Source organism: Nipponia nippon, unplaced genomic scaffold, assembly GCF_047370975.1.
Source record: "Nipponia nippon isolate SJK-2023a ecotype South Korea unplaced genomic scaffold, ASM4737097v1 scaffold_3, whole genome shotgun sequence".
NCBI classification, from domain to species: domain Eukaryota; kingdom Metazoa; phylum Chordata; class Aves; order Pelecaniformes; family Threskiornithidae; genus Nipponia; species Nipponia nippon.
Genome location: NW_028262347.1, coordinates 92,230,652 through 92,256,376, shown reverse-complemented (window position 1 = coordinate 92,256,376; position 25,725 = coordinate 92,230,652). Strand labels below are relative to the sequence as shown.

Below are 25,725 nucleotides of genomic sequence, written 5' to 3'. Positions count from 1 at the left end.
TCCAAGGGTTATCTGACACAACACATGAATGAATGATTTCTCTCTTGGGTTTAAGTCAGCTGAAACGATTTGATACACTCTTCCAGTTTTAAGATCTATAAAAAGAGATCTCTTCCCCAATTTAGGCGAGAATGCAGAGAGAGGACAATTCTTGGGAGAAAAGGACAGAAAGCATTGCTCCAAGAAAAAAAAAATTAGGATATTATATAATAAAACAGCTTCCTTAAATGCATTTCGTGGTCAATATTTTTGACCAGACCTGTCTTAGGATAAACAGGGAAGGCATAATGAAGTCAGCTTGCTGAAGACTAACTTTTGGTTGCACACAGGAATTGTTGTCCTGGCTGACAGCAGTGGTCCAGCTGAGTTACTCTCCCAGCTAATAATGCTGTGCTGCCCTGGAAGGGTGGGAGAGAAGGAAAGGGAAACCTGATAGCTCCCTGTCCTTTGCTGGCAGCCTTTGGACTTGCTGGATAATGTATGATGTAGCCCTTCAGTTCTCAGTACTGATTAGGCTCCTCTGGAGCTGTGGCGGGGGGTTCGGGCTCTGCATTTCAATAAAGAGTTAGATGTAATAAAGGAAATCTAAAGGTCTAGAAAATGTGCCATAAAATGGTTGAATAATTGGGATTGCTTCTGCAAGGGAAGATGTAATAGCTTAAGTACTAGTTTCGGTTTTTGAAGTTGCTGCAAAAGGAAATTAACAGTTTTCCTTCCATGCTTGGGGGAGATGGGATTAAAAAGTCCTGAATACCCCTTGACTCCGCTTAACTTTGGTACTAGGAGAAGCTTCCTAGCAGGATAATGAAGGACTAGTAAATAAACAGCCTAGAAAAAGTGTGCAATCTCTGTTGCTGAAAGGCTTCAGGAACAGGTAGGGCAAAACATCTGCTCAAATGACATGGGCTGATCCTGGTTTTGTTATGCAGCAGACAAACTTGCAGTCTTTTCTGGTTCTAAGATACTTTTTTTTTCCTTCCTTTCTTGGGCTGATGGCCATGGGCTGGTGCACTGTTCAGCTGGAGGCTACGGCTTTCTGCAAACAGGTATTGTACTGAACAAGGTTCTAAGTGTTGCCAAAGAATGTATATCTCCTCTTCATTTTAAGTAAAATCTATCAGCCAGTTCAAAAGGCAAACATTGTTCCCTGATAAAATGCAGCTGGTGTGCATATGAGCTTAGTCAGCAGACTATAAAATAGCATAAGCTTTCCATAGCGATCAGAAACATCAAAAGCAGAAAGTGTATTTAAAAAAAAAAAAATCTCCAACAGATTGCTATAATTATTAAATGTGATGCATCACAAGTAGTGATGGAATATAGCTGAGATAATATTACCCAGACAGGAAGGAATAATATGGCTTTGGTCTGTGCCTCTGTACACAGATTTCAAAACACACAGAGAGGGTGGATCATCAGATACCAGAGTATGCATAGCCCATCATTTAAAATGGGTTTGCTCTCATGAGAGAGGCATATACTTACTGTAACATTCAGCTGCAGCTTTTGAACAAGTTAACAGCTTTAATGCCACTCTACTTGGGAACAGGGGAAAAATAAACTATACAAATCTGTCCAGTGGACTGCCCTACTGAGAGGCACTGGTGTATAACCCTGCTGTGTGGTTACACTTATCTACAGAGTGATGTTTGCAGGTCCATGTGCAATACATGTCAAAAACCTTTCTATCTATAGCTCATTAATACAGAAGTAGGGGAGCGATAGGTATGGCAGCTGCTTTGTGAGAGTCTCTCAGGTACTCTTGATGATCTGGAAATCAGCTTCTCTGTTGCTTGCCCTTGCGGGGCTGCATCTCATATGCTTTCCACTCCGAATGGAAGCAATAAGGTAGGATGGACATACAACTGCTGCCAGGAGAACAAGTCTTAGATGGAGCTGTTCTGAACTTTCCCCTTCCTCTTTAGATCACATTTCCCTTAAGAAAAAAATCCCAAGGGGTGCTCTTATGTTTCTGCTAAGAAACAAGGAACCAGAGCCATTTAACCCATTGCAATCAGCCTTTAAAAACCGATACAACCAATCAACAGTTGCGTGATAAGCCTTTTCACAGCCTTTTCACAGCACGGTGAATTTTCTTTAAAAAAAAAAAAAGTAAGCAGAGTATCTTTTTAATATTCATACTTCAAATCAGATTAATCAGATTCTGCCCAAATTGCCCGGTTATATTCTAATATGCTGCACTCAAAACAGGCTAGTGCTGGAGTGATGAAAATGCTTTGGCTTTATATTGACAGGAGGGCTGTTCTGGGGTTCTTTCAGTGCTCTGTCTTGGCCTTATCTGCTTTCCCTAACCGATAGCTCCCTGAATTTAGAGTGCTAGATGTCATTCTTTCATACTCTTGAAAAAGACTTCTGGGCCCGTTGTTGCATTTGCTAACTTCTCTACTTGCAAAGATTTCCTTCTACTATGCAGTTCAGTCATCCTACAACCCCAGTTAGATGCCTTTTTTTTAACTCCAAATTCTGTATTGCTTAAAATTCATACTAATTGAAACTGTTAGGGCCCCAAAAGTCAGGGAACTAACTTGAAGAAACCCCCCCAAACCATGAATTTAACTTTGTCTTGCTGTTTGAGTTTTCAGGCTTTACCTTTGTAGGTATATCTGCTAACAAGAGGGGAAGAAATTAGTCAAAACCTAAGAATTTTATTCATTAATATAGAAGCAAGAGCTTTAAAAGGAATGTCAGACTGTGTGTAATAAAACTCCGAGAACAACAGTGGTTAAACCTACCAGATTAAAAAAAAATGCAGAAATATTGATTTTAAACTCTTTTCTTTTTCTGTTTTCATTAATTTGGGTGCTTCACATTCCTAATTTGGAATGTTAATAAATTTCATATAAACCTATTTCTGAAAAAATAAACTTCTGGCCTCTTGGTATACTGTCTGTCTCTGTATTGTAAAAATCACTTGAGACACAGCCGTGTTAGACACCAACTGGCTTTGCCGTGTTCCCCAGCGAGATGCTGCACTGGGAGGTTGGAACACACACATGAGCAAGAAGTGGCACATCCAGAATTTTGCGCAAAACCTTCAGCTGCTTTGATTTCATAAATTGTCCACAGTATTGCCCAACAATCACTCTCAGATGAAATCTCATTAAGGCAGTGGGACTACTGGGCTGTTTGGTAATCAGAGCCTACCTTTGCTGTCACTTTATGCATATGAAAGATACACGAAGAGTTAAATATTTGAAGGTAGTATAAACCATAAATTTCAACCGCGTTCATTAATAATCAGTTATGGGAATCACACCAGCTTAGAGTATGCTAAGAAATAATCATCTTCACCCATTCTGTTCTTTCGACAAATAAACTAGTCTCATCTGTTCCATAATCTGGCTCCAAAATGACAAACATCTCTGGTGTGATTCAGTAACTGAAAGAATTCTGTAATTTTTTTCAAATTGTTCTGTGTTCAAGACTCATTTAGAATATATCAATATAAAACAACAGCAAAGTTAAGAAAAACCCAGCACCATGATTAACATACATGCATCTTTGGGAACTGCGTGGAAGTGGTGCTGTCTTTGGGGAGCTCATCTTCCTAGTGCAGGGGACCGAATCCCACAGTTCCCACAGTCAGCATCAAAAGCTCTCTCAGAAACTAGCTAGCATCTTCTTAAATGTTGCTCAATTGCTGTTTTCACAGCTGCAAAGTAAGAAAAATGTTTGTTTACCTGTAAAGGAGGTGAAAGTTAAACATTAATGTTTGTATATATACATTGTATTATACCAAAGAAGTTCAAAGAAAATTGAAGGCAGGTGACCTTTACAAGTGATTTTTCCAAACACTGTTAAAACTATTTAAAGCAACTTTTAACTATATTAAGTGGCTTTTGTGGGGGGGCTTAAAAATATCCTATAATGAGATAGCCGTAAGTCCATTCCTTACATAAGAATAGACAGACATATGAGTAAGACATCCCAGGTTTGAATAAGTACACAGCGTGGATTTAATTGCCACGCTGCTCCCTGTGTTTCTGCCGTGCGGGAGCGTGGATTATCATTCTGTGTGAACTGGAATATGGGAAAGATCATGTGGCATTCTCGTGCCTGTCTGCTGGCCCAGCAAACACCACCCACCTTGTTGCACTGAATTAAGTCTCAAAACATTCTATGAAATAAAGCATGATCTTTTTAGCGAGATAAATTACTCTTAGGAGCCATCTGCCTTTACCTTTTAAAAAATGCCTCTTTAAATATAAATTTAGCTTTCCACCAGAGACAGTATTGCCATGGCAACAAACGCAAGAAAAAATAAACGTCTTTCTACAAAATAAAGAGTGGTTTTTCTCTTAAACATACTCCATATGAAATAAAATATGCAGCTATGGAAGTCATGTATATGCTATCTCGGGCAGTAAAAAAGAGTATCAGTCTTTTCCTGGAATGGTTCTCTGAGGTAGTATCAAACACACAATTGCTTGCAGTAAAGGAATCTATTGTATACTTACTTAATATGCTATAAACTAGAGCTCTCGTCTTGCGGTTTGCTCTAGATGGACTGGAATGCTACAAACTTCAGCGGAGTGTTATGCAGGCAGCAGGATCTGCCTCGGCGCAAGAGTTTACAGAACTGGAGTCTAAAATGTAATCTCTCCCACGTAATTTATATTTCAAATGCTTTGCTGTGCAAGTTTGCTTTGTACAATCTGCCACTGGAGAGGTTTGTTACTCAAGGGGCATATAAATAGTGGTTCAGATTTCTCCTTTCATTGACTGCAATGAAGAACGCATTCAGCTTACGCCTCTTTCAAAAAGAAGATTGATGAGTGGTGTACTCTAAATTACCCACAAACAAATTCCTCTCTACCTCTTTCTGCATCAGTTACCCCCTACAGAGGTCAAGATAAGGAGAGTCCCAGGATGGCCAATATCATTATTTTCAAGACCCAAATCCCTGCATGGTAAAAATAAAAAATATTTTTATATTATTGTATACTTTCCCATTTCAAGCTTCAAATTTCACAGTATACAACTATAGCAACACTTTTCAAACACTGCCATTGTTGAAATGTTCTGTGCTTGTTTATTTACCCTCTTTCTTTCCCAAGTCACTCTTAGCCCTTTGACTGCACTTGTGTTTGAAGGCTGCAGAGGAGCGAAGATGCCTGTGACTGGGTTTTACTGGTTCGAGTAGAGGAGGAATTCTGGCACTTGCCTGTGGAACAGAAACAATCCTGAGCTCACCTAGCACCTCTCATCTGAATAAGACAATAGCTTATGAAGCTTAAGCCATTTCTTCTCACTGCATGGTAGGAAAGCTATGTATTATCCCCACTTAAAGACATGCTGAAGAACTAATTACTGCTACAGATTGTGATGCTGACCTTGGCATGTCATTCACCACAAGAGTCAGCAGGAATGATGCTGAAAGCAATAACCTCCCCTTTCTCTACTTTAACTGCTGAGTGGTATGTACAGTAGCATTAGCATCTATCACTTCAGGAATCACTCTGTTATGTTTGTTGATATCAGAAGAGTAAAGTTGAATGTTTCCAGTGATGGCATGGGCAGAACTTTCTACAGCCTCCTCTTCTGAGAACAGATGAAGCAATCTGCTTCAGCAAAATATTGTTCTTTTACGTGTACAAGCAGTTCTGCATGAAGTGTAAAGCTGGTATGCAGAGATGGATTGCAATGGATTAGCTAAGGTATTGGGGAGCATTCAGCTTCTCTTGCATGTCTCGACCCGCCGGACCATGAGCTTGTCAAGAGTATCTGGACTGGATCACGCTGCGGACTGTCTTGCCCAGTGTCCTGCCTTGGGCAGCGGCTGACAACAAGGTGTCTAGGGACAGAACAAAGGTAACAGGGCGCACAGGCACTAATCCTTCCCACGCGTATCCTCCCACCCTCCCAGTCACCTGAAGTTTCGGATCAACTGCACGTCGTAGTCTGCGCGGCCCACGTAAGGACGTGTCCTTAGTCAGCCTTTGGGACTGAGCGCTTGTAAACAAGCACCGAGGAGAAAGCTGTAGGAGCTGGCACCTTCCCGCGGCGGTTCAGACGGGTGCTGGAGCCCTGGGGAGCCAGCTGGCTCCACAGCTCTGCTCTGAAGGGAGGGCTGCGGCCCGTGCCAGCCGGGTGAAGTGCTGTGCCCGTATCCAACCCCTCCGGCACGCGCGAGTGGCTTGGCACACTCTGTCCCACAGCAAGCGAGCAACCTCCGGATCAGCGAGGCCAACGTTAGGTGACTTGGATACGTGAAACAAACGTCTTGACGGGTCCTACAGCAAGTGGGAGGTAGGCAAACAGGGAACGCAAGGAAAAATTGCAGGCCAGGGGTGAGCATCCCAACCCGAGCTGGGATGCTAGAGCTGGTCGCTGCGCTTTGAAGGGAAGAGAGAAGGGGAGAAAGAGTGCCTTATCGCATGCGTAACGAATTCTATCCGCTCCTGTCTCCTTCGTGCACCGGCCCGTCGGGCGCTGTGCAAAGGCTGCCTTAACGTGTCAGTCTGAACACAGGCGGCGCCGCTGCAGGAACCCCACCGCGCCGGCAGGGCAGCCCGCTGCAGCGCGGGGCTGGGGGCAGAGGCGGCAGCCCCGTCCCCGGGAGCGGAGGGAGAGAGGGAGCGGCGGCGGGGCCCGCCCTGCCCCCCGCCGGAGCCCGGCCCCCCGCCGGGGCACCACCCGCCCCCGGCCCCGCGCTCGCCGCCGGGCAGGGACCCGCCCCGCGCCCCCCCGCCCCTCCCGCCGCGCCCGGGCCCTGCGCCGCCGCCAGGGCGCGTGCGCGCAGCCGCCGAGCCAATGGGGCGTGCGGGGGCGGGGCCGCGGCCATTGGGGCCCGGCTGGCTGAGGGGACGCGCCGCCGCCGCCGCCGCGATGGTTTCCTGGATGATTTCGCGGGCCGTCGTGTGAGTGCCGGGCCGGGGGGCGCGGGGCGGGCAGCGCCGGCGGGCGGCACGTCGCCAGTGGCGGGGGCGGCCCCGGGGCTTCCCCCGGTGGGGCTGAGGAGGGAGGCGGCGCCCTTTACCTCCTTCCCCCCCTCCCCCCCCCCCCCCCGCGTCCCCCTCCGCTGGGTGCCCCGTGCGCCCGTTGGGCGGCAGGGCGGCTAGCCTCGCCGCTCCGGTCCGGCCCGGCCCGGCCTCGCCGCTCCCGGCGCAGGTGGGGCGGGGGGGTGGCTTCCTCCGGTGCGGCGGGGCTGCCGGGGCGGTGAGGGAGGCGGGTGTTTGGGCCGAGGTGCCGCCGCGCTGCATCAACCGGCGGCTTCGAAGTGCTGCGTTAAACCACTCCGCTTCTAGGAATTTAATCGCTTCGGAGCGCTTTCCCCCGCCTTGAAGGGAGTGAGGTAGCGGTTCTGCCCAAGAGTGGCGCTTGCCTGGCAGCGGCTGAGCTCTCCGGTGCCTCAGAGGGTCGTGGTCTTCCCAGAAGCGACCGCAAAACCAGCGCCAGGCTCCGGGCGAGCACAGGTGGTCCCTCCCGCTCGCACCGCGCGTCGCCCGCTGTACGCGCGTGTTTCTTAGGGCTGGAGAGACAAGAAGCTCAGGCCGCTGCGGGCTGCCACACATGAATTGTGAGCATTGCCTGTAAATTGATCCAGATTAACCCGTGAAATCTGTTTGGTAACTGTTTTTAACTTGTGGCAGAGGTGAAAGGGCTAGGAGAACGCTTGGGAGTGTGAAATGGGGGTCTGTGGTGAGTACAGGTCATCGGCTGATGAAGAGATAGAGCGGCAGTGTTGTTGTGTACTTGGTCTTTGTAAAGTCGAGTTTTTGTCAGCAGAAGGAGCAACCTTTTTTAGGTGAAAAGTATCATCTTACATGTTGTCCAAGTTCTGTTTGAGAAAGCATAAACTCCAGTGCAACCTCTGGTCTTTTTCTTAGGCACTGTACTATTTCTTCATGAAATCGATGGGTTATTTTGCTCATTTGAATAATATTCCCTAATAAATGTTGAGTAATATTTGAGCGGCTGAGTCTTTCTCGTGCCCCTTGCTGAGTAGCTCTGTGACTGTGGGGGCCCTGGTGCTTATTGGGTTGCTCCAGCTGAGATTTGCTGTGTGTGACTTTTTGCCAGGCAAATGAAGTGAGTCTACTGACAAAGCAGTCCAACAACCATCTGAATTAGTGCAAAGTATGTGGCAGGAGTGTATGACCCAAAGCAGGGCGTAATAGGATTTCCCTGTTTTGTTGGTGACAAACATCCCCCTTAAGCTGTCTGGTATAATTTCATCTGGAAACTTTGTTTGTTGTCAGGAAGCCTTCTCATACCGCCAAGTACATTTTCCTGCTGCGATCTAGTCACCTAGATAAGTAGCAGTCCTTCTCCTTCTCCTTGCCCTCCCTGAGACTTGTCAGATAATTGGAGCTTGCGAAGTAGAGCGTTGTGTTCCAGGATTGGCAAAGGACGACATTGGTTTGGAAGAGAGAGGCTGTAGGAAGAATTGCTGTTTGTGTACTCTGTCAATGTGGTCTTCCCATGGGCAATACACAGCACTAGAGGCAAGAGGCATATGCTTACTTTCTGTACGTCAAATGTAGCTGCTGAACCTGTTTCTACTTTGTTACGTAAAAGCGCCAACCAGGAAATTTTTTATTTTAACAACAACTTAGACTGCGTTGGTTGTAAGGGTAACATCAGCAATGCTGAGCGCCTCAATTTCTAATGACCACGTTCTTGTGGAGTTAGTTGTTTTTTCCCTGAAATGAATTGCTAAATGTTGTATTTGCATTTTGAGGATTAAGTCCTCTGGGCCTAACCAATAGCACAGGGAATGAAGAGAATAGCTACTGCTGTCCACAGATTTATTGCAAGAGGCAATAAAGGACAATGTGTTGTGCAGTTCCGTGTAGATTGATTTTCTGGTTGCCATTGGTCACTCATTTTTGTGTCCTAATTATTTTTGCTAAAAAGAGAGTCCTTAATATTATTTATAAATCCTCTTCACCTTCTTGTGTCCTTGTTTCCTAGCTGTGGGACTTGTGGGAGCTGTGGGTTTGCCAGTGTTCAGCTTCCCAGAAAGTGTTCAATGAGAACTTGGACAGCTTCAAGGCTATTGTCTAACTTTGCTTAATAAAGCAAGGTTCATGTGGAAAAGGAAGGTGGGAAGTAGCACAGAAGTAGATGTGGTGTGACATAAGAGGTCTTAATTTCAGTGGTCTTGAGGCTGTCCTCCTTGTCCTCTTTCCTCAGTGTCCATGATGCTATCTTCCTCTATTTGATCTGTTTTCCTTCCTGGTCTCTTTCCAGACATACCTGTTCCAGTGGCTTTGTTTCTCTGACTTGTGTGTCATGAGTTGAGAAGGTGTATACTACCTTTTCCTTAAACGCCATAAGAAAGATGGAAGTATTTTTAATCACTACGTAGCTGCTAAGACCTGAGGTTCTCTTTTACTTACGTAGTGTTTTAATTTTGGTGTGGTGACTTTCTGTTGTATATGAGACCTATGGATATCCTGCGCTGTCCGTAGCAGGTCCAAGAAGCCCTGTTGTCACGTGTGGGCAGCCGTCAGGAATACCTGTTGTCTTGACTGGTGATGGGAAGGAGCAGCAGGTGTTTCTCCTCTCCTGACTGACCTACTATTTTTCAGGGCCAAAAGAGCAGCAAAATATTAATTTGTAGGTGTGTCACAGTGCCCTCTGCTGACTTTTGACGTGGAGGACTTGTTCTACAAGGCATGTCCCAAGCAAACAGACTTCTGATTCAGTTTGAGAGTTTGCAATTTGGGGTTAATCAACTCCACTAAAAATAGTTCGGTTAAAGCTTTAAGGAACTAGGGAATGGAGCTTGTAGAGAATTAGAATTCTTAATTGCATGTGAATTGTCTTGAAGAGTCATGCACAGGAAACGGGGAGTGGTTCAAATTCACTGTTCCACATAATCATCTTTGGCAAAACTTCGTTTTAATGAAATCTTTTCCCTTTGCTCTGTAAATACTACTATACTTATGCATCTCAACATGTGAAATACCTTGTACTAATTGCATGTCTTCTCCTTTCTGTCAAGAAGCAAAAGACTTGAAGCACATAATTAAAACATCTTCTCATTTTTAAGTTCTGTGTGTATGAGGTGCTGCTGTAGTAAGTATAGGTCGTTATTAATTCTAAAACATGCTGGCTATTGCAAAAGTTTTCAGAATGGTTACTGCAGGGTTTTTCCTTTTTTCACTTCCAAAACCAACAAGAAAATAGCAATTTCTTTCAGAGTCCCAGAAAACTTCTCAAAGTAGTACAGCTTGTCAAGTTCTTAGTCTTTAATGGTGGGAGTAGCTCTTTAAATTTGTGGCTGCCCATCTTGTTGACTTCTAATAGAGCCTGTGCCTGACTTTTAGTCTGCTTTGATTGCTCATTCTTCTCATTGGTAAGGTCTGAGCAATTGTGTACACATCAGTTACTGAGACAGTATTTAATAGTAAACATGCTGAGTACTTGTCAGTCACAGCCTGGTATGGATGAGATCAGACTATCCTCTTGTGCCAAGCAAAGATGTGAAGCATCCTAAATACAAAGTAGATGGCCATTTTGTTCTTGCAATCTGTTAAAGCAGACTGTCTGCTGTAATCTGTTAACTTTTTTCCTCTCCTCACTTAAAAATGAAAGTTCCCCCATCTGTGTTGCTTTGCAACATACTCGCTACCCTCATGTTTAAGTGCATGTTTTGTTTTCAGTGAAGTTGGTCAATAGTCATGACTGTTGGAAGGTAGAGTTGTAGTGGTCCACAGGAGGATGTATTTGTTTTGGGTACTAGTAGTTACTTTTCTGTCTGCTTGTACTTATGATTCCTGCCTTCCTCACCCCCATTTTAGAGCCTTGCAAGGAGCGAAAGATATATAAGTAAAAGATTCAGTAAGCATTCCTTGGTTCTGATATTAGATTATAACCGTAACTACATTAAGTTGGACAAAGACTGTTTGGGGCACACAGAAGGTGACCTGAAGGTAGGTAGTAGTATCAGTCTCGGCTTTTGCTACTTTACAGATTGGAGCGGTTTCTTTTGTGGTAGTTTCCAAGACATTCTCTTACTCTAATTCTAATACTTTTGTTGTTGTTGTTTGACATTTCCAGACATCCAGCTGCCCCTAGAATTACTAGATATCTGAGAATGGGTGGTTGAAGCCATAGCTTCTGTATTGATTGGATTGTCATTAGGAAAATCTAGCTTAGCATGGTGGTGATGTTTTCTGTAACTGTGTACGCCTTCTTTGTAAACCTGGATTGTGTCTTGCTCTTGGAATACAAATTTTTTTAATTAAAAGTAATAAGTACAAAAATATTTACCCTCTTGTTTGCTAATCAACATGCTGTCAAACATGTTGTCTTGAAACAACCATCATTCATCAGATGGAATGAGGTAACGATACCATCACATGCTGTGTGGAAGGAATAGCTATATTCAGCCTAATCTTCAAGTCAGAAGGGCCGTTTGTGGGAGAGTTTCTTTGACTGTTTGTAGCCTGCTCTTCTCCTGGCAGGATGGTTCCAGCTGAAGTATGAAGGATGCTGAGTGCTGTTGGATGCTGAATGCCTTCCGGTACCCCTCCAGTTAAAGGCCTATAAATTGCTGCTGCAGCTGTGGGGAAAAAGGAGTTGCTGTCATAGTGTGAGCGACTGAGATGGAGAGATGCGCTGAAATGTCTGTCTCGCCACAGAATTCCAAAGATTCAGTCACCATCTATCAGTTAGCCTTGGCACTTCATGCTGTGCTGAAACAGATCTCACTGGCTTGTTGCTGGGAGGGGCCATCCTGCCCTTCACCCGCTCCTCGTTCTCCACTTTCCACAGGGTTCAAAAGTTGTGTGGCCACAGGGTGAGTCTGGTTGTTTTGTCAACCCAAATTAAACTTGGCATGCTTGAAAGAGGTTAATATTTTGTTAGTTGCAGTGAACTGCACCAGCTCATGCTGCTGTCGTGTAGTTGCTAGGGAAGTACTGTGTTGGGAGTGAAAAGCTGCAGGACAAAATGCTGTTTTTGTCATCAGCCTATTGCCAAACTGGTTAAAGTGTACTCTGAAACTACATTCTTCACTTGCACATCGCTGCTTCTTCTTTCTTGTAGTGAAACTAGTTCCAGTAATAATGGTGCATCTGTTCTTATCAAACAAGGTGTCAGATTTTTTTTTTAAAGGGGCTTGAATTTTATAGGTTGAAATCTGTAAGCATATGTAAGTCTAGGGATTAAGTGTATTGTCTTGTCTGTGTGAAAGTTTAAAAAAATTTACATAATTGAGCAATGAAATCATCAGAGCACTTCTGTCCAATAGTTCAGCTTCTCAGGCAATCCTAATATGTACAGCAAAAAGCATCTGCTCGCTAAACTTTACTTGTAATACCTATTCTGTAAGTTAGTGCAATGCAAAATGACTAGCTCTGACCATTTGTTATAAATGTCTCGCTGCCTGCCTGGCACACCTTTCTTTAAATCAATGTTTGCTATGCAGTCTAGCTGCTCTTTTCTCTCCTGTGTTTACGGGATTGTGTAGATGCAGAGCATGCGTGGTCAGCGTTCACAGCCCGTGGCAGGCGGCTGGACTAAAGCTTGCTCAAAACAGATGGAGCGCAACTAGAGGCGTACTGTGGAGTCTGACGTTCTTACTTAATGATCTTGGCATGTACTCTGTTACAAAACGTGCTGAAATCCACAGCTGTGTCCTATGCGTTGTAGATAAAGAAATACCAAGAACTGCACGGTCTGGCACAAAAGGACGTTTCTGATTAAAACACACAACCTCCACTCTTGCATGTTCCACAAACCAATGTCTGCTTTGGCCAAGTGTATTTTAGGCTCTTGAGCATTTCTGCAACCTAGATGGAATGGCTTGTCTTTCCTGGTAATTTTGTATGTAGAGCCAACTCCTGATATGCTCGTATAAGGCTGAGGAAGATCCCAAGCCAAATTCTGATATTAAAAAAAAGTTGCTTTTGTTCAATACTTTTAATCCTCGGTAAGAAATTATTAAAAAATGTATGTAAAAACATGTCTGGCAAAACCCCCTGTTCTGGTGCCTTTTTATTCCGCTTTTGAAATTTTGGAATTTCAAAACCTGTACTATTATGTGAAAGTGTTAGGTTTTTAGAGAAGAAAATATGACAGCTGAAAACAATACGATCCCTCTGTTGTGAATCTTTCGAATTTTAAAGACCTGCCAAACTAGATTGTAACAATTTACTACTGGACAAATGAGATGAGGTGTATAGAGTCTAGGTAGGAAAGATTCTTGCAGGTTTTTTTGCTGACTAGTCTGACGTTAAACATGACTGGCTTCGGTGGCACTGAATAACCAATCTGATGAGATGCTTTTGGACGTAGGGGAAAATAAAACATCCTATAGTGGCTAACTCTGTATTGAGCATTTTGTCAGCCATCACTGTTACTTTCCAGTTCAGTATATCACTGACAAAATAATAGGGCGTTACTTCTGTTTCTGTTGTCTTTTATAGCTAGTCTGCAAGCATCGACATGGAAGTGGTTTCAACTAGATGAATGTTTTCCCTGTGTTTTATCATCTTTGAAATATTGCTCACATATCCTGAAGACAGTTGGAACTTGCATTTGATGTTGAAAACTAAGCGCAATTTTTTTCAAAAGCCTTTAACCCAGCCTTTAAATGCAAGAATTCGCGAAGCAGAATTTTTCCTGAAGTGAGAAGTCTGACATAATGCTTTACTTTCTTCTGCTAATAAAGCTGTTGGAGCTTGCAGTGCTTGAAGGGGAAAATCAGAAAGCAGTTTGTGCTTGTGCCTTCCTACCGCTGTCTGGTTTTGTTATTTCCTACCCTCACCCTGTTTTGTAACTCATTGATCAAAAACATGGAAAGGAGAGTGAGGAAAATGGTCGCTAGCTTAGAGATATCTTGATTAGTTTTGATTGTATAGTAACATTACCTTAAACTGTAATGTTAAAAACTTAATTCTTTGGCTTTGTGCTTGTATTATTCATTTTTTGTCTGCTAATCTTTTTTCCCAGACTAGGACTTTGTTCTAGAACACGTGGTTTCCCTTATGTCTAAAAGCATGTCTAGTGTTACTCAGTTGAAGTGTATTTACTATTAGACTGTTTTAGAAGCCAGAGAAGAGGCTGACCTATTCACATTTTTCAGCAGCGAACAGCGTAAAGTTTACTTGGAAGACAATATATCCACCGAAACATAAAATCCATGTTTTAAATGACTGCTTTGGCAGTCATTAGTTTGCCATAGATGCAATATAAGCAGTGTTGGTTTTACTATTCTACATATAGAACTCTGAGTGGTAGTTTTTCTTAAATAAAAGTTAACCTTGAATGCTTGAGACAAAATGGAATTAACATTTGTTTGTAACCCATTTATTATGGGTTCAGAAAAGAGGGAAAAAAGGTATCTTTTAGCATGGTATTTTTGACATTAAGGTTAGGTTACTAATACAGCTACATGATTAAGTTTGGTAGAGATTATGCCTGTTGTTGGTTCTTGGCTTGGTGTCTAACAGTGTATTCACAGAGTTCTCTAAGTACCGGTTATAATTGAGGAAACACGTATACTTTGGAATGACAAGTCCAGATGTTATCTCAACAGTATCTGCCAAATACAAATTTCATAGAGGAAGCCTTTTCCTGTGTACAATGGGGAAGTTTGGTTTTTGAATGCTCTAAGAGGCTTCAGAAATACTTTTCTGGGTCATAAGATTAATAGAATTGTTTGGAAATTGGGGACCTTAAGGCAAAAATTGTGATGTAAATAACTTCTGATGATCGAAAGCAAAAAAAACCCAGCTGTCTGGGGAAGAGATAAGACAGGCTAATTTTTACTTTAAGAGTCGGTGTTGTGTGGTTGCGCTTTTTTCTTTGCTCAAATTCTTGTCTTTATAGCATTTTCCTGGGAGAGGCAGGACCTTGAGGATGGTCTGGGACAATACACTTAGGTTCTAGGATGTGTAATGATTAAGTAGGAGCTTTCTGGGCCTTTGGGTTATGAACTTCACTTTTCTCTCTAAAACCAGCCAGTCAGATTAATATTCCACATAGTGTGGCCTGTAGCAATGTTGGACACTTCTTTCATTTAAAAAAAAAATGCAACCCATATGATGAATGTATGGTTACATGCAGCGTGGTTTGTCTTCCACTTACAAATGGCTCAAAAATAAAATGTGGTTTTCCTTGGAACAAGCAGAAGCAATTCTTAGTTGGGACCACTCCTATTTTAAATGTTAGTTTCCTATAGCCAGTTATTTTGATGTTGATGGTGCTCCAAAAATGTTGAGAGAAGATACTGTCTTAGACCAGCAAGCAATGGCATGATTGTGGATTTTAGTTTGTGAGGTTCTCCAAAGTCTCTAGCAGACCAACGTAAGGTAAAAAAGCAAAGTTGACAAGGTAAGAATCCAAGTGGAAATCCATTTTTTGTTAACAATATGGCATTCTGAGGTATTAGAGGGAATGACTCTGGATTATAAGTAATGGCTGAGGCCAGGATGGGGAGATTCCAGTGCAGTGGCTAGTTTTAAAGCCACTTTCCAAAGCTGAAGAAAAATTTAGATTCCAAAAATGGTTGAGAATGAGCATGACTTTTATAGTCTTAACTTGAGAGAATATAAACTGGTTTTCCTCTAATATTGAAAATAGTAAGTACTAGATTACTGAAGTTGCATAGTTTGTGTGTTGTCAGGTCACTTTTTCCTTAGGCAGCTGCTGAGACAATAGAGAAAATACGCTTGAACACCTTAATACAAAGAATTTTTCCTCATCTCATGCAGTTGAGACCTGGATGTCTTACATTGTGCAATTATGCATGGGTTTTCCATCATGACTTCCATAGCTCAATTGAAGATAATATAACTTGGGGTAGATATACCCAAGTTAGTGCTAACAAAGAAAAAGCTGGCCTTGGATCCTTGGAACCAAAAATTTCTTTGTCCCATCAGTGAAAGAGATTGCTGCCACTTAAAATACTGAGTTATCGTGCTTTGGGCCTTAGATACATTAATGAGTGAGGCTACTTTAAACATTAAGTACAGTTGCTGTAATGAGAATGTATTTTGTTGGGGTTTTTTGGGGTTTTATTCTGGAGATGTGGTGTTCATGTATTTTTGACAGCATTTGTTTTAATTTGTTTCTATCAGCTGTGGAACTTTCGTCATTTAATTAGTATTGCTGTTCTTACTGCTTCTGTTTCAGTTTTGTACTGGATAATAGATGATCTTCATGTACAAATCTGATTCTTACCTGGTCATTTCACCAGGACTGGGATCTTTGAGATCTCCAAGAGCTGAAGCTTTAAGACTGTTAAACGTGTTTAAAAATGTGTAGGAGTTGGCAGTACGGAGATGATAGTATATGCTTTATTCTTTTATGCTAGCTTTGGCTCTCCAAACATCCATCTATCTTTGCTTGTTTCAGAATTTACTGTGGCATGGAGCAGAGAAACCTTTGAAAAGAAGTGGCTGCTGACTTTACATGAGTTAGTTGAAGTTATTGTAATGAACAATTTTTTGGTGTACTAGTTAGATTAAAATGGAAGGTGTGCAAGGTCTCTCCTGGATTCTTCTGGAGTATCCTTGATATGAAGGACTTCGTATTCTTACACAGAAATTAAGACCTAATTAAAAACTTGTAGGAGCTTCCAAAATTACTTTGAAGACACTAGACACAAAGCTAAGAGTAGTAAGTAAGTAAATAAGAGAGCTTGTAATTTTTTACTTCAATTTATCAAAGCCAAGAAACTAAGTATTAAATGCATATGTAACTTTAAACCTCATGACAAAATTGAATACCTCATTTAATTTGTAATGTTCCTGCTAATCTTGTTCAGCACTTCATCTGCATGAAATTAGTGATGTCTTTTTAGGAGCTCATAGGAAGTATCCTAAATTGAGAGGATCACGTTGCTCATGAAAACTGTATGTGTAGGTTGTAGTACCTCTGAGAGTAGTAAGCGTAAAGAACTTTTTCAAAAACAAGGAAGCTCAAAAGTGTGTTTCTCTGTCAATCGCCTTTATTATGTAAACTCTTTTAAAGCATAATCACCTAAAATAGAGTTTATGCTATGTGACAGTTTCTTTGAACATCCATGTAGGTATCAGCTTTCATCTTTAAACTTATAAAATAATTGTGGTCTTAATTGTGTTCTTGCTCACCTGCTCCATGGAGTAAGCTTATTCATGCATGTACTAAACAAAAATAGAAAATATCTGCTGAAAACTAGAGTTGGTTGGACCTTTTTTAAAAAAATGAAAAGTAACAAATTAGTCAATTGGTCTCTTTTAACTGACGTCTTTAATCCAGCTGTCAGTCGTCGCTGATCATTAAAAGAAAAACACCGTTCAGTACAAGGACACATCTTTGTCTTTGAACAAAGTCATGCCAGGTTCTCATAAGAGCTGTGTGAGTAGATGCAATCGTTCCTAATTGTTGGCTAGTTCTCAGGGTTCAGTTGTGCTCCTGCCTGATGCTACAGGTGGCTGCTGTGAGGCCACAAATAATTTGCTTCCAGTGGTAAACAGTCATAGCAACAGGTGAAATCGGGGACTATTTAAGGTAGATGTGAAGGAAATAACTTACGTGAGCAGCTTTGGAAATTAATACTTTTCCAGCAGGGATGAAATTCTTCTGTTGAGCTTGAGGTAAGAGCTAGGTGAAAGATATAAGTTCTCTAGTAAGGGTTACTCTTTATTGAAGGCCTTCAGTGTTTGCTCTTTATCCTGTGGAAGTGTTGTAAGATGTGCCTTGTTTCAGTTCCTCGGTGTGGGTGCTTGGAAGTTCGGAGCTCACCTGCTGACTGTTCTGCGCACGTGGCTGAGCTTAGTCAGCTGTAAACAGGAAATAGTGCGGGGATAGTCACGGTGCTATTACAGCAGTGGTCAAGCACCTATGTTAAAGCGATGAATAGGTAGGCATGTAGAGAAGTGACTAAGAGTTTTATAACAATTTCTGTTCCTATTGTGTTTTCTATTTTGCTTTCCAGTACTAGCTTTTTGGAATTTTCTGTACTATTGGGTTTGTTGGGCCTTTTGACTGTATGTTTTGAACATGGTTTGAGAGCTGGTTGTTTGTGGTTTTTGTGTTTGTGATGTTTTCTTTTTTTTTTTAATGACATGGTGATGGTATCTCCAGCCTTATATCCTTCTGTTAAAATATGCCTAGGCTATCCAGCAGCACAAAAGAAGGTGGTCAGTCTTGGACACGAGTTTTGGACACCGTCTCCAGACATAGGCATAGATTTGTCTGGTGAGATTGATATGCAGTAGCTTCTCCCCAAGTACTTCTGTGCTGTATGCTGTCTGTACGTGAGCAAGAAGTGAGTTGTTTCACAGGGTTTGTGTACCTGTCAAGTCTGAGAAGAGAGTGACTGGGAGAGCTGTGTTGTTAGAGCACTTGACGCAGCTTGTCCATGTGAAAGACGGTCTCCAGGTTGACTTGTTAGAGAGAGTAGCCTGGATTTTGCTTTGGGAGTTGTTTTTTAGCAGTACCTTGTTCCAGACTGCCACAGGCCTCAGAGAGGGCTGTTACAACGCACATACGGTAGGTTTGTTGCTGGGAGAGTGGGACTCACGGGACTCGTGTTCGGAGTATATTGCTGGCTGACTGAACTGGCCTAATAGGCTGTAAGCCGTATGTAGGCTGTGAGTTGGAAATTCAAGGTTAATTCTCGCTGAAGGAGGTAGCACATCTAATGTCTGTTCAGGTATCAAGTTAATTGTTAATTAAGACCGCTCTCTGATCTTTATTGTGTTATGTAGAGTTTTGTAGTAACAAGTAGAATGACTAACAGGCAACCTAGAAAATGCTATGAAAGTTTCCAGTGCTTTCAACTCTTTTTGAGCATATGGAGAAAACAAAGGGGAATTCTTAGGAGGATGCATTTATAGGTGAATTTTGCTTAAGGTAGCGGCAGGAGAGGAAAATCCTCGTTTTGGACTCAAACTTCTCTGCAGAGAAAATGGGTTAAAAGTTTGAATGTTCTTTTGGTATCTGAATCTTGTTTTCTCTGGGAGAAACCTGGTGAGCCAAGCAATCAATCTTGCTGATGTATCTTGTCTGTAAGTATGTCAGTACTTCTGCAGATTCCAGTACAGGACATCCCTTACAGAAGATATTTTTTTCTAAATGTTGGTGTGCTCTTTTTAGACTTCTTTCAAGGTTCAGGCAGGGCTGTTTTCCGTGTTAAGAGAACTTGAAGGGTATCTGGCAACGGGTTCCCTATTTTGGGGTAAGTCAATAAAATAATATTCCATAAACACGGGCGGATAGGATACAGGTAATGGAGCCTGGAGCTGCGTGTTGGAAGAAAGGCTTAATCGTCTCCTATCAGAGTGCTTGCAATTATTATACTTAAGACTCATTAAATAAATGTTCCTGACATAGGGAAGTCCTGCTTTCTAGTGGGATTGGGAGGGAGGTCACTTTTCCCCGTAAAACTTCAGGGTGATTTTTCAACTGCTTGAGTAATTGGATTACTTCTGGTTATGTTGTGCTTTGGAAGAATCTGACAGTTGCTTTGGAGAATTCCAGCTTCCTAAGCTGGAAGGTTAATAGCCTCCTTGCTCTGCTCAGGAATGTGCTTTATTCAGATCTGTCAGTGCTTCTGAGTATATTCTTTAACTGTTAAGACTTTTTTTCTATGGCTTTTGGGGATATTCTCTATATAAGAATGCTGTGAAGATTTTAACAGGTCTGTTTCTGATTGCGTTCCTGCCTTTTGGTAACTGTAATCTGCTAAAGGAGTTGCTGAGTTAAGGTTTGCTACTGTTAGTAGACATGTTCTTTTAATAGGGTTTGTGTGATTTCCCCTGCTCCTTGCCTGAGGTGGGGGGGGGGTGGTGGTGGAAGAAAAAGTAGGATACAATTTGGTGTGAGGTTCAGGAACTTATTCTCATGCTCCCTTGTCCCTGTAACAGACTAGCATTTTGGTCCAAGTGTATTCTTTGTAATTACTTGAATACCTAGTCTTTTAATGTGGATTGTTATGGTAAGTGTTGTATATCTGAATGCTGTCCGGTAGCAAAATGGAACTAAATTCTGTCAGGTGCTGGAGAGAAAGACTTTGTTTCATGTAGTGCCTTTCAAAAACATTCAGGACAAAAATGCCAGGGTGAGCTTTTGTTTGTCTGGACATGTAAAAACCTAGGAGATAGCTGGCTTAGCCTAGAACGTACCAGTTACCCAGCTGTAACCCTTAGGGGGTGTTGGCACGCATGACTGAGGGTCTTGCTTTTTCCGTTTAATTGTGGTGGTTTTTATTTTTTCTGAATAGAATTCTTACAGATACTCCTGATGCCTTATTTTGAGCATGAGGGTATCACACAGAGATGTGTAGCATTACAACTTAGCGCATAACTGATTAGCCTTACTGCTTTATAGCAAAAAAAAAAAGAGAAGAAAATCCAAACTGCTTATCTTTTATGGGAGTGGCTTAAAGTATGAGTAGCATACAGTCTAAGCAAAAATGTTTAAGTATTGTTCTTCAGAATAGATTTCTTTCTGCTATTTAGTTTCCATTAGCAAACTTCCCTTTCAAAAGAAATCTTGCTTAATCTAAACTTGCTAACCATAACATGAATAGTAATTATAGTTCATCTAGCAGCAAAGTAATGCTAACATCATCAGACCTAGTTTCTGCATAGATACTGCAGTACAGTTAAGGCTTTCATATCACACACAGAGCTGGGAGTCCTCTGCGTTGCTTCTGGTATTTCCATGGTGTCTGACCAGCTCTTGGAAAAGCTCATGTGTGTGTATGATGGGAATGGAAGATGCTCCTATCATAACTTGCAGGTAAAGACTAGTGTTGGGAAGGGGAACTGGGCATGCTCAGCGAAGTAAGGAAGTATATCAGGTGTTTATATTTGCTTCCACGGTTTTGTGGAGAAGGGGAGGATTCTTTTATTCTCCAGCCTGCCAAATGCTGTCAAGTGATCCGTCAGGATGTAGGGGCATACTTCCACTGTAGATGCACACATTAACGAATGTCTGGCTCTGGATCAGTCTGTGCCAAGATCCTCAGTCTGTTAGTGGGTGGACAAATGGGTGTCATCTCTGTTATCAAACCCTTCAAGGAAAGGGAGCTTAGCAAATGGCATTGTCCCCGAAGTACCTCATACTGAACGAGTTTCCTGAACGGCTGTTACTATTAGGGAACACCTGTGGCCCTTGTCTTTCTGCATTTCAGAGGAACAAAAGAATCAAGGGCCAAACACTATTCCTTGCTTCAGGCAATTCTTTGGCCCTGTGAACAGACTGAAGTCCTAAATGCACTGTTGGTTAGTGGCTTAGTGTTTTGGGAGTCTGGATGCAAGCAGGTTTTTTTTTTTTTTTGAGCCACTTGGTGGCTTTCATTTGTGGCTTTTAATTTTTTTTTTTTAAACATTACCTTTAGAGTTGTTAATACCCAGGTTAAATACGCTCAGTCCCAGAGCAATGTGCGTGCAGGTGACTGGTTTTTTTCACTTACCAGTCAAATGCAAACTCGGTTGCTTCGCTTCAGAAATGAGTTTTTCAAATAGTTGTGCTCTTTAAAGCTATTTAAACTGTAAGACTGTAGATTATGTGATAATACAGGCCGTAGGGTATGTTTGTTTTAATACAGCTATATGGATACACAAATACATTGTTTTATTCAGATTTGAAGGCTTTTTGATATTTTTTTTGCTTTGCCTTTTGATTTTAATCTCCTAGTATATTTGAGAAACATTTGTCTTTAAATGAGCAAAATGCCTGTAGAGGAAGCGGCTGTACCAAAAAAGGAAGACTACGTTAGTTGCCGAGTACAGCTGAAAAACTGAAATAGCTAGGCATACAACTGGCAGTAGAATTACATTGGTAAGCAGGATTATCCATATATCTACTAGTAAAATAAAGTAAATGACATCACGCTCGGCTAAAATCTGTTTCCATCTGTGGAAACTGCCTTTGTTTTTGTCCGCTACATTAGTGCAGTGTGCTGATACCCAGTGTGAAATACAAACTGCACTTTTAAAAATAATACTTTTGAAAAGCCTTGGAATAATTGGGCACATCCTTGAAGTTAGTTGTATATTTGCTGTAGAAATACCAGAGGAGGGATGCGCTTATAGTGTGTAGCAGTAGGTGTTGCTAACAACTGTGAGTTTTTTGGGGGGTATTGATGCAAACAGAAAAACTATTAGAAAATGCTCGGCTGTTGTAGCTCTCTGTGTCAATGATACTGATTGTGCCCAGGTTCCCTGCTGCTGCTGTTCCATGTCTTTCTGCTTCAGTCAGCTGCAACCATCTCTCTTGTGCCTCTATACTAGTCTGTGATGTACAGATTGAGGGCACAAGTGAATTTTGCTGACCTTCAACTACACTCACTGGTGAAAAGTTGACTTTTCTGCTGTTAAATTGCCTGGTAGCTTTAACTAAGATTAGACGACTTTGCCAGTGTGAAGGAGGTAGTGGTGCCAGCGTTGGCAGAAGCATCACGCCACACTTAAAATGTCAGCTCTGGCTGTAAGGAGATAAAAACTGCGCAGTACTGGTTCCTATTATTACTGGCTAGAGGTGGTGGTGTTTTTCATTCTTAGTCCTATCTACTCACTTTCTGGGGACAAGTGGCGGTTTTTCTCACACTTCCATGTTACAGCCGTATTGAACACTGATAAGTAATGGTGTATTGTGGTGTTAAGTTTCTTGTTCTTTGGTTTTAAATGTGATTTCTGGAAGAATTCTTTAAAAGGAAAAAGTGACTACTAAAATAGGGATTTTTCTGACTCTTTATTTGACCAGTATTAAGTAGCATAAAGATTCACTAGAGGGGAAAACTAGTTACCTTTATTGTGTTTGTCTCGTGGTAGTGTTCTTGTTTAACTTGAGGTCTTCTTTAGCTTAGCTTTATGATCTTCTTACTGTTACTGTAATAAGCTTTCTGCTTGAAGATCAATTGTTTCAAAAGCAGTGCTCTCAAAAAAACTTCATTCTGTCCCAGTTCTTGTTTCTACCAGGTTTTAGAGGATGACACATTCGGAGGATAAATTGCTGTTTAAATTTGAAACCACTACTTTTTTTTTTTTTAAAATAGAAGCGGTGCTACTTGACAGTAAAGTGAGTGGAAAAGTATAGACCAAAAATCTGCTACATGAAACATTCAAACTGTTTTTTCTTTTATATGGTTCATAGCAAAAACTTACATGTGCAGGCTACTAGTAGCTATTTCAATAACTTCGGACTATTTTTTGAGAATCTGGGAGGGGTGCATAGATGACCAGTAACTGGTGGTGTATAATTATGCAGCCGTCTGACAGTTGGTAGCGGTTATGATGTTCAGGAACCTCTTTTGTGTCTTTTCTTTGAACAAAGAAATTTCTGCCCTTATAAAGTCTGTGTTATGTTATTAGGATTAATGAAGCTTTCCTTATCTCTGGTACTTAATGGTTATAATTTCAGCCAGAAGAACAAGGAAGGGTGAGAGCCATTAGAGCTGATGGGTTACTGAACAGGGTATTCCACAGGGACAAAAATGAGAGGAAGAGCTGTTCTCTACAGAATTTCATCAAAATGAAGAGTGTTTGGCCTCATATTCCTTCTGTTTCCAGATCTCCTGTTGTTTGGGTAAAGTGCAGATTTTGCCTTGTGTTGTCAGGCTTTTCTCCTAGTTGGGAATAAAACCATTTAGGGTTTTTTGACTGTTGCTTTTCTCGGCCTTAGGATGAAAGGTCTTTGGATAGTAGTAGAGCTGTATTTGGGTAGGCTTCTACAGATTAGTATGCTGAACTGGAATTCAAGTAGTCTGGACTCTTTCAAAAGGCATTTCAACATCTGAAACATGTAGGTAAGCTCAGCTGCAGTGGAGTAGCAGCTTGCCTGTGCATTTTAAGAAGCTTCAGGATCCATCTTCTGTTAACTCCAGTTTAGCATGAATTGTGAAATTCTCAGCATCCAGATCCAGGTTTTAAACTGCTGCTATGGTACATCAGTTATGCTTTTTCATATCAATATTGTTTTAAGTGATCTGCAGTGCACCATCCCTCTCCACTGCAGAGGGATCTGATCTTGTGGAGACCTGCTTGAAGTGCCCTTTAGCTCCTCTGCTGCTATCAGCCATTAACAACTCTGTTGTATGGGCAAAGGCCCAACGTATGGAAAGATCGCAAATGTGCCCCAGAAGATTTGTTCAGATCTAGTCTTGTGTTGTGGAAGTGAATGTATCCTAGAAAAGAGCTATACGTGATTAACTAGCTTTGACTCTTACTCTTATAATCAGGTAGTAATTGTTTTTATTGTCCCAAATTCAATTAAAATAAATTATTTTTCTTAGTCGTCTTTAAAGTTAAAAAAATGTATGGTTCAGTGTTTGAATATTTTTCTTGAGTTTTATAATTTTTAAATTAAATGATGAGGAAAATATGAGGAAAACATATAATTACATATTCAGGAGAGGATGGGGATGTAGATGTGAGATTTATACATTTGACTGTGTCCAACTTTGGGCTTCTGAGTGCTAGAAAGATGTTAGTTTAAGAAAGTTCAGTGGAGGCCACCAAGATGGTCACAGCACATGACTTGTGAGGAGAGTCTGAATGAACTGGGCTTGTTCAGCCAGAAAAGAGAAGGCTTTGGGGGGACTTATGAGCAATCTTATGTAACTTTTTGGAGGTTACAAGAGCCAGGCCCATTCTCTTGCTGTGCTACTCAGTCAAGAGAGACAATGGGCATAAACTTCTGGTTCTGACTGTATATAACTAGGAGGCTCATTAAGCATTGGAACAGGCTGCCCAGAGAGTATGTGAAACCTCTCTTTGGAAGTCTCCAAGACCTGGCTGGCTGAAACCTTAAGTAGCCTGGTCCAAATCTGATGTCAGCCTTGGTTTGAGCAGGAGATCGGACTAGATGACTTCACAAGGCCCTTCCAAACATGCTTCCATAATTTTATCCTCACTCCTCACTTGTGGCATTTATAGCTTAACATTACTACCTCTGCCACTATCTCCCTGCAACAGCCTTCCTTCCACTAGTAACCGTGTGTTTGTCTGGCACTAGAGGTGGGGAAACCCTCTGTATGGTATCTGTGATGTTGAAGAAAGTATCTCACCTTTGCTGTTAACAATTCTGTATTTTTTTTACTTCTGTACTATACATTAACTGTTGGAGATTACTTTAGTACTCTAGATTGGCTTCCTACTGAGCAGAAGACTCTGCCTACCCATCAGAGTGGTGCTTGGAAGATGGTGTATATCAAACTGATTGAATTCAAACTTACATTGGTATCTTGTATACTAGGAAAGTTCTGAGGTAGTCTTTGCAAATAACATCTTGTAGAAGATGAAGGCTCTTGGAGTAGTTGCTTAAAAAAAAAAAAAAGTAAGTTGGGCTACAAGTTCTTAGAATTCTTTCCTGGGTCTAACAGTAAAGGAAAGCTTGGTAGCGTCATGCAGTCTTCTGCAGTGGCTTTGTAGGTAGAATCACTTATTTAAAGCTACCTGACACAACTATAAAACCTTGAATTTTAGTTGATTATTTACTTTGGTAAACTTCAACCATTTGAGTTGAAATCTTACATGCCAGATCTGTCCCAGGTGGACTCTTATTAAAAAAAGCACGTGATGCATCTTCCTTTGCCTAACTGTGAGAAGTTAAATTACTTAAGAGTAATTTTCTTAGCTGATCTCTGGATATCCCTACAAGTGTAAATTTCTCCCACGTAACCATCCTGAGCAAGTTGTAAGTGATGCTGCAGAGATGTAGCCAGACTTTTCTGTAATTGCTGCTTTAGGCCAGCTGGAACTAAGGGCAGGGAATTGCTTGACTTTACAAAGTGTAACAAGCAGGTGAAATAGA

The 25,725-nt window shown here is 41.7% G+C and overlaps 1 protein-coding gene across 4 annotated transcripts in view; it reads left to right on the top strand.

The window, feature by feature from the left end:
- Positions 1-6,789: 6,789 nt before the first annotated feature.
- REEP3 (receptor accessory protein 3) overlaps positions 6,790-25,725 on the top strand; it is a 41,300-nt gene continuing 22,364 nt past the window's right edge. For 2 of the 4 annotated variants that reach the window (XM_087765793.1, XM_087765796.1), the window contains exons 1-2: positions 6,815-6,881; positions 11,439-11,773. In XM_087765793.1, the coding sequence (XP_087621919.1) occupies positions 11,580-11,773 (194 nt within the window). In that variant the 5' untranslated portion in view covers positions 6,815-6,881; positions 11,439-11,579. Of the gene's footprint in view, positions 6,882-7,286; positions 7,541-11,438; positions 11,774-25,725 lie in introns of those variants that run through there. The other 2 variants (XM_087765794.1, XM_087765795.1) reach the window with 2 other exon arrangements.